General features: G+C 40.6%; 1 protein-coding gene across 2 annotated transcripts in view; it reads right to left on the reverse strand.

Moving 5' to 3' along the window:
• The window catches only part of zranb3 (zinc finger, RAN-binding domain containing 3), a 148,691-nt gene that overhangs the window by 137,534 nt on the left and 1,668 nt on the right, over positions 1–9,489 (reverse strand). For both annotated transcript variants that reach the window (XM_014010675.1, XM_014010674.1), the window contains exon 2: positions 4,766–4,997. In XM_014010675.1, the coding sequence (XP_013866129.1) occupies positions 4,766–4,997 (232 nt within the window). The remainder of the gene's footprint in view (positions 1–4,765; positions 4,998–9,489) is intronic.

Consider the following 9,489-nt stretch of genomic DNA (forward strand, 5'->3'; position numbering starts at 1 on the left):
CGTCATGTCGTATTGAAGCTACACACGGCACAGTTTAAATTCAGGCTCTTATTTTGAAATGAATACAGGTTCCTTTACTTGGTCCTTTACCCAGAATGCATTGCTTCAGTTCTCCAATAAACTGTTTAAAATGACATATTGTATGCTTTCTTACCTAAGCCCTACCATAAACATAAGAAAAATAAATGACCAAGAAGCAGCAAAACTTGCAGTCCACAATAACTTTTTATTTTAAATTAACGCCATGAATCAAACGTCTCTTTGTATAAAAGACTTCCTGAAACCACGACGAAATGTGAGTTGGGTTGAAAGGAACTTGTTCTGCCACTAGAATTAGCGCTGCTCACCACTGCTGGTACTGCTAACGTCCCCGAGTATCGAAGCATCATRCGATTTCAAGTCAATTCAGTTCACAAGTCTGCGATCGATGCAATGCGATACCATATCCCTGTGATTGTGTTAGATAGGCATCTGAAATRGATCCAGATCAGGTATCTGATGACAATATTGATATTTTCATTTTGCCTCAATATAATTTAATTATCAATCATTTTAATCAATATGGATCGATGTGTTACACCCCTAATGGATACTAGTATCAGAATTGGGGCACCACTAGTTTTATATCTTGTATCAATTTAGATATTCTCTTCATTAAGCAGCATAGACTTAATAAAACAGTACACATTTGAAAAAAATCCTTGTTCAAAATATCTTTTTTTTCTATGATGGACTTGCGATCTGTCCAGGGTGTACCCCACCTCCTCTACAGTGACTGCTGGAAAAGGGCATCAATGACCCTGAAAGGAAGAAGCGGGTGTAGATAATAAATGGATTTTTTATTTTTTGCTATGATGAATGAAAATCTGTTTTTAATTTCCACTTCCACTTCCAAGAGCTCACAATTAGCCATGGAGTAAACCACGCTCGCAGTTTATTCAAGGTCCTGTTGTCCTTCGCCTAGTTTACCGCTCCTGTGGTTATTTGCGTCAACACAAATTAAACAGGTCAAACCACAGTGTGGTGCAACTGGAGTTTGTATCGAGTTTTAAAACCAGGTTAAACAAAGAAAATCAGACAAGAAAAATGCGCCTTTTTTTTTGCTTGTGTGTGATTTCTGASAGGTAAAATAGTGAATTTCCAGCAAAGGGTTGCAATGAGGTCCTCAGAAAGAGTTCCTGCCCGAGCCAACGCTCAACATCTTGCCAATTTTCAGCATTTGCCGCCGTTTTCTGAAATAATGACGGGTAATCTTCAGCGAGGTGAGCTGAATAAGCAGCCGTGGTGAAGAGCGTTGTTCTATATTCAGCACTTGTTCAACAGCAGCTTTGCATTTTCTCCCCTCACAAACTTGATATAATAGGGTGGGAGGAATGAGGGCACATCATGAACGGTGCAGCATGCCCCAAGCGCTGTGCGAGCTCCATGTCAGAGCCGCGGTGAGTAATGATGGCAGCGAGAAGACTGGCACAGAGGCAGGGGGACAGGGCTTATCTGGGGTTTTTTGCTGCGGATGATAAAATGTTCTGTTCGGTTTTTAGATTCTGGTGGCACACAGAGAGATGGTATCTAAAAACTAACCTCACCGCTGCAGACAGGAGCTGGCAGAGACAGCATGGCATTCGTCATACGCCCATATGTCAAGTATCTAACACACACACACACACACACACACGCACACACGCGCGCACACACACACACACACGCACACACACAGTGTCAATGACACACCTTCTGGAGATTTCTAACAAGAAATAACTTCACTTCATTTTAAAATTAATTAGCTTCCATAGTTTTATCAGCTACTATCATGATCCAGGCAATAATTTAGATTTTTTTTTATGTCGACACAGTTTCAGTTCTGTGCCACACAGACAGCTTGACAAAGTAAACACAAAATCTATTATCTCTGAGCTGCTCAGGCAGTCGATTAGTAGCTCATTATGCTAAAAACAAAAGTGACCAGCCTAAAGAGAAAGACTGGTCCTTTTTCAAAGTGAAGTTCTGTCAGATAGTCATCAATATTTAGTACTAGTAAATGTCACTTCAAATATCAACCAAACAGTACATTCAAGCCTTTAACGTACTTCTTTGTATTTATTTGAGCAAAACATTGGCACATGTACACACTCATATTCAAGTAATCAGATGGATCAGATGAGGTTGGTGGGGATAATGTGCTTGTTTGGGTTTTTTTTTTAATAGTCTGCCGTTGAGTTATAAATTATCATCAAGTATTTGTTCCTTTGTTTGWATCCTCTGCTGGTTTGTATCCCACGTATGGTTCTCGCTCTGAATGAGAGGGATGAGATGAGAATCTTGGTCCGCGCAGCGTTTCTGGACTTCAGATCCACCACCAACACAGAGAATTGTTGCCTGCAGAGCCTCCACTAGGGGGCGTGCCTCCAAGTGGCTAGGGAGAGGGAAGACTGGGCTTCTCTGTTTAGCTGCTGCCCCTGCGACCCGACCACGAACAAACAGAAGATGGATGGATGGATGGATGGATGGATGGATGGATGGATGGATGGACGGATGGATGGATGGATGGACGGATATCTCTTGTATGCAGTGGTGGGCACCAGTCCCCTAAAGTGCAAAAGTGCAAATTGCAGACATAAATTTCTCATTTACACTTTAGGGATTTTACTAATTTTTTTCCAACGCTGTGCAGATTTGCGCTTTCTAAATTTAAAATTGAGTAGTGCTAAACTAAACYTTTCTTTGAATTTTCATCATTGTTATTTTCTACAGTGGAGAAAGAAAGCTGTCTAAATTCACAACAATGTAGTGCCACTTGTTTCGTTGAATTTTCATCATCATTATCTTCAACAGTGGAGGGAGGAAGCCATCTCTGGTCAATACAATGAAAAGCCATCGTGTGGAAACAGCGCCCCTTTCAGACATCCGTTCGTTCACAGAGCTACAGTATATACTCTGGCTGACTGGGTGACGGTTTTCAAGAGAGAATTCCCACAATTCTTTGCATGGCAGGAAGCAATTGGAGGTACGTCCCTGGGTGACACTCCCAGTCCCAGCCCTTCTCCACCGGCGCACCTGTAGCGGTTCAGATCTGCAGTTCGGCAGAAGCGTGTCTCCAGGTTCCAACCACACAGAACCACGCTCAGCTGTGCAGTTTGTACCTCCTCTCCAATGGTTCCAGGTAGAAACGTGAACACATGGCGTTACGGTGGAAATACTGCAAGGTGCTTTAAAATCTACAGTATAATATATATAAAATACGTGATCCTTGGTGGAAAATAGTCTGGGAAACACTGACAGTCTCCACGGGACTGGAGCGTTCACCTGTCCTAAAGGCTTAGTTATAGTTGTGTTTTGGGTCCTCGCGCACCCTAGCCAGCAATGGAGGTGTTTAACCTTGGCGCTCATGTTGTTGTAGTATTTTCCAAAAAGACATGCGGCAATACACTTCATAACTTATTAAATGTTGTAAATAGAAGAGCAAAAGCTTGATGAACAAACAAACTGTTTGAATGGTGCACGGCAGGCGGAGCAGCACGACCCGCCCTGCTCTGATCTGACTGGGTACAACTTTGACTGTGGTTCTCTCTATTGATTGAAAGAACCGTCAGTTTAAAATTTGGATGGCTTTAAGAAGTTTTTTACCCTTTCATTTGTACAAATGACAGTCAACCGTCAYGGAAGAGAACTTAAATTCACATCTTTTTTTCTTTTCAACCAGGAGGCGGGATCTAGTTGTCCGAAACGAAAATAGGTTGTCTCGGACAACCTAAATAGCACTTATGTTGACCAATGTAAGGTCACCAAAAAACTGATTGGTTTTGTTAAATTTGCTTCACAATCCTTCATCATGAATCATGAACAAGAGTATCTTTTCTTATTCCAAAAGAAATCTTAGATTGCAAAGCCTTCAAAACTAATATTTAGGCAGAACCAAACTGGAAAAGATGTCAGATAAAAAGCTGCCTTGGTGCCAATAATTTAAGCAAACTGGGCTTACAGTAGTTGTTGGTGTTACTGTACCATCTCTTCATATTGGATCTGTAAAAGGATTTTTAATTTACAAAGTCTGTTTCAGTCCCCCCCCCCCCCCCCCCCCCCACACCCACACACACACACCACCACCACCACCACCACCACTACCACCAATGATGGAATATGGCCACATTCTACAATCCACCTGCAATCTAACATACGCAACAATGGTATAATAAATCATTACGCAGAGATGGGGAGGTGGGGGCTGGCTCTCCAAACACAGTTGTCCTGTGAATAGCCCCTTCTTATTGTTTCTAAATTCAATAGTGACCCCCCCACCCCGTGCTTCTTTTATTACTTGTCTCATTTATTACAGCACCGTGTCTCATCATATCGGGCTTTGTAAATGAAGTTTTTTTGCAGCAAAGGTTATTGAAATAAGACCTCAGGATCCAGCAGGATGAGTGACGCCGCAGAGTTAATTGCCTTTTTGAATGTTAGACCAGGGCACCAACCGCTTTGGCRATCTACCTGAACGGGAACACCTTTCTGAGATGGTCCACTCTTCTTACAAGGGTGGCTCAAGAATATCTTTCTAAAACTTCATAATTTACAGAGTTTAGCTCTTGTTTTTGCCCTCCTCGGCTCCGTGTTTAATCTTTCATTAAATATGTAAAGCAGCGTTTTAAGGAGTTTGGAATCTGCAAGGTCCATTTAATCGTTTGGGGAAAAACAAAAACAACCTGCTTCATTTACTCCATCCTCCCACAAGGCATCATTAACTTTTCATTTCACTGGATTTGATTACCTCCTCAGGTCGACCCAGAGCAGGGGTGCCAGTGAGCAGGATGGCCCGGTTCGCGCTCTGAATGAGCGGGACGAGAATCTTGGTCCGCGCAGCATTCCTGGACTTGAGATAATGAGATTCGTCCACCACCACCACAGCAAACTTTTGCCTGCAAAGAGCCTCCACTAGGAGGCGTGCATCTGTGGTGAGAAGACCATAACCCAGGATTGTCACCTTACTGGTACTGATGCTCCTGTGAGGAAAAAAAATACACATTCAGCATAGAATCTAAAGACAAACACAAAAAGAGCCATATCAAGTTAAAAGGAAAATAACATGTCTGCTTTGTCACAAACAGGTTTTTGTTTTCTTGAATGGAAGTATTACTTCTATCCGCTTTAAAAAACTGCAAAACTATATTTAAATAGAAGAAGCATTTTTCAGGAGGGGGGCAGCATCCCGTACCCCCAACAGAACCCCCATGACGGTCATGGCATGGAATAAATTTATAAGCGCAGATTAGTGGCACATAAATAGTTCCCTTTCTATTACTGAATATCATGTAGTTAGTTTTATCCAGATTTAATGATAATTTATTTAATTTAAACAAAGTTTGTATTTTTACAAATTCTGTCTGCATCGTTTCCAATAGCCGTTCTATATCTTTTCCCAAACAATAAAATGTTGTATCATCTGCAAATAATACACATTTAAAAAGTCCTGACACATTTACCAAATTATTCACAAATAATATAAACAACTTATGTCCAAGTACAGAACCCTGAGGCACTCCACATGTAATATTTCAGAGTTCAGATCTTACATTATGTATTTGAACAAACTATTTTTCCTACATGCCTGAAAAGATTTGTTCTTCAATGTTTGTTTGTTTTTTTTAGTATCCATACATTGAWTGGAGCAGATTTACTCAAAATCAAGCTTTAAAAAAATCTTTCAAACACTTCACAACATATTTTGATATTTCTTTTGACTTGAATTAAAAAAATAAATAAAACATTATCCAAGTAGGACACCCTGACAACAGAACTGAACCCCTTGCCTATCAAAGTCCATGCCCCCCACCAAAGTTTCCATTATGTCTGAATGGGGTCTGAACAGGGAGCAGAGATTGTAGCAACAGAGATTGTGGCATCAACCTAGCATTAGCAATGCAGCGCTAAAACTAACCTAGGCAGCTGGCAACCCCATGAAAAAATAGTTTACTCCATAGATTAGGGTGGTCTGTTCACTTTTATAAATGTTGGCAGCCATCTTGGATTTTCACGTGGCAACCCAATTTTCAACAATGACCTTTCTTATGTCTAAATGCAGCCACACACCAAAATGGAAGTCCGTACCTCACTTATGTTTCAAGTTATCAGTTCACAAGATTTATGGACACATAAGTTGACAGCCATTGGATTTTGATTTGCTGATCTTGTTTTCAATCTGAACTTTTCTTATACATAAATGCAGACACAAACCAAACTAAAAGTCAGTACCTCACTTATTTTTAACGTTTCCAGCAACATACATGACGGACAGAGGGTACTTCCAAGTCAATTTCTTGTTAGTTTTYATCAAACTTGGCTATTRTAAAAACATCATGTCGCTGAATGAAGTCATCTTTAACACGGAGAAAAGTGCTACCAGTCACAACTAAATACAAAGTGAAAATCTGTTTTGGTGTTTCATGCTTTGGCAAATAAGCCTCCAGTGTAAAGTAGACAAATAAAGCCTCAATCAAGATGCAAAAACATATCTTTCTTGGCTCTTCAAAAGTCCCTTCCTGGGTGTATCAGAACTTCTACATTTTTCAACTTATATGCAAGCTGTAACGTAGATACACACGGGCACTGACACACAAACAAACAAGTACGAAGTGAAACTCAACATGGATCTGAGAGAAATCAAAAGCCGCTCCCAGCATCTGTCAGGCTTTCGTTCTTAGCCTTCGCCACATCATTTCTGAGCAGAAACGGTGTAATAAAGCAGCACAAACGTTTGACAAAAGCACAAGTGAGTCAAAATACCAAGAGAGGGTGTCGTTTCTTTTTTTTTTTTGTTCAGTCATTAACACATCCAGTTCAAGGACACATTTCACCCTGAAGGCGTTCACAACCTCTTTGCACCTCATCTGTGAAGTGAGGTGGGGAGTCACCTCCCCCCTCCCACATCCTCAAGTCACAAATATAGAAACATTTAAAACTAGAAACAAATTTAAAAAAAATGGAGAACAAGGGAAAAGTTGAGATGATAATAAAACGAGCCGGGTGTGTGTTTTTATGCTTACACGCCACATTTGTCCACGACGCAGAAATGCACCGCAACCCCGAGTAAACAGCTGGGGAAATGAGGAACATTTCCCAAGGACAGCATTTTTCTCTTCGCCCGCTCCCCTCCTTCCTGAAAACTTTCAGCTCTTGTTCAATATTGCAGACGTCGCCTTGACATGATTTGTCTGTCAGCGCTGTCAAGCATCGGCCCCTGCCGGCTCCTGACACGGAGGGACACCCTGAGATTAATTCACGGGCTCCGCCTCCGCTGTCCATCAYGCCGCTGCRGTCCATACACTGTGCGACCGAGTGTGCAGCRTGCTATTTTTTTATTGCATCTCTTTAGGGTAAATTATTACCACTTGCACAAGTAGGAGCAGCCAATATCAGAGTCTGCCTCACTTATCGTTAGAAGGGCAACTTCCCCTGAAGCTCCAATAACGGCTGCAACCCTCCATGATGATCATTACTGCCTGGATATCTGGAACATATGAGCACTTAGGATTTATTTACAAAGTGAGAGAAAATGTGTTCTTTTTGGCAAAACAACAGGAAAACTGACCTAAAATGTATTTAAAAAGCATTGGAAACACTTGGGTTTTGGTWGAAATACAAGAACCATATAATACAGCCTGGTAATTAATGAGTATGTACTAGGGGTGTAAATCACCAGCTTTATCACAATACAATATTACATCGATATGTTTGGATGACGATTTGATATTTCTCGATATCACAAAGTCTGTCACGATGTGATTTCAATTCAATTCAATTCAATTCACATCTGCGCTCGATATAATGCGATAACATATATCCATCTAACACACTGACTGTCTTAGATGGATATATGATATCGATTCATATTGAGAATATGATGATGATATWGATTGATATTTTAATTTTGCCTCAATATAATTTAAACATGAACCATTCAAATCGATATATCGATACAGATCGATGTATCGTTACACCCCTAGTATGTACCTGGTATTAATCAGGTACGTACAGTCTATGTACCTGATACTCGGAGGGAATCTACAGGGACCAGGCTGTATTACAAAGTGAMTTGATACCCAGTATTAACCTGGTGTAAGAGTGAGCTTAAGGTGAATTAAGCTTTTCCCACATCTCTCATACACAAGGTTATGAGGAAACTTTTACCAAGGTATTTCTCATTACTTGTTAATATCTTGACTGTGTGAAGTGAAAAGTGGCACAATAAGTGAACGTTCAGACGAGTTCAAGTTGATTCATAAAAGACTATGCAATCATTTATTTACATAAATTGAACAGATCATACCAGTAAGTGACAAATAACTTCCAAGAMTGCATGTACCAAATCTATTAACAAATATAATACAGCATGACACTAACAAGGTAAGCACTCTGGACCACTTGGTAATGTACTCAGTTCTTACAGAATAAAAACCTTGTTTTTGGAAAAAGGGGTACATGCCAGTTTGGCACCTACTGCTCACARGCTAAGAACCTGGTACTCACCAGATTGGTTTCAGGTACTCATGAGTTATTTACCTTTTTTAGAACCCAGCACTTACAGCGTACAAATCTGTTTAGTGCATGGTGCTTACACCTACCAGGTATGCACCTACTAGTACTTAAAGGGTATCTACAGGGAAATGGCTGTATTACTAAATAACTTGATACCCAACAAATACCTGGTTAGTGCCAAGTAATTACAAATAAATTTGCCCGAAAGAGCTTTTTTTATTTTTTTTATTTTAGTTATTACAAAACACAAAACATTGGATTCCTACATTTTTAGCAATACATCAGCCTGGTACTTAACGGGTACCTAACTGGTACTTGCCATATAAATGGTGATTACATGGAGAGTACATACCTTAGTACCTGGTTTTCAGATAATATGAACCTGGTACTTGAGGATTAAGTACCTGTTTGGTATCTGTCATTTACAAGTTGCATACACGATTAGTACTTAGTACTTTCAGATAGCATACCTGTTTCAGTGTTTCCCCTACCATTATACAGGCGGGGCGGGGCGGACCCCAGCCAAYGATACGGCCYGCCCCTCTAAGAATTTCACGGCATGTAGTCATTTTTATTTAAATAAGTCCAGATCAAGTCCAGAGCTATTTTTTGCRACCCTCCATATCCACCTCTCACCAAACTTGGGGGAAAAAGACGGTGCAGAGCGAGGCTGAGTGCTGTGTGTGGTCCTCACAAAGATAGGAAGACGTGTGTGTGTGCGCGCAATGAAAACTCTGCTTTTAATCACGTAGCACCGATGCGACAGCTTTGCAAGCTACTTTTTCTTTCTTTAAAATAAAATGTGGCAGATGAAGCCACAGCATTGTTACCTTATCAATAATTTAGAATCACCAACACAGACCCCGCATGCGACCAGGTTCCCGCGAGTCCGTTCATATTCTATAAACAGCTCTGATCAGCAGCGCAGCTGTAATGTCCCTCAACTTTTAAAAAAGTAAT

The sequence above is a fragment of the Austrofundulus limnaeus genome, unplaced genomic scaffold (genome assembly GCF_001266775.1).
Source record: "Austrofundulus limnaeus strain Quisiro unplaced genomic scaffold, Austrofundulus_limnaeus-1.0 Scaffold72, whole genome shotgun sequence".
NCBI classification, from domain to species: domain Eukaryota; kingdom Metazoa; phylum Chordata; class Actinopteri; order Cyprinodontiformes; family Rivulidae; genus Austrofundulus; species Austrofundulus limnaeus.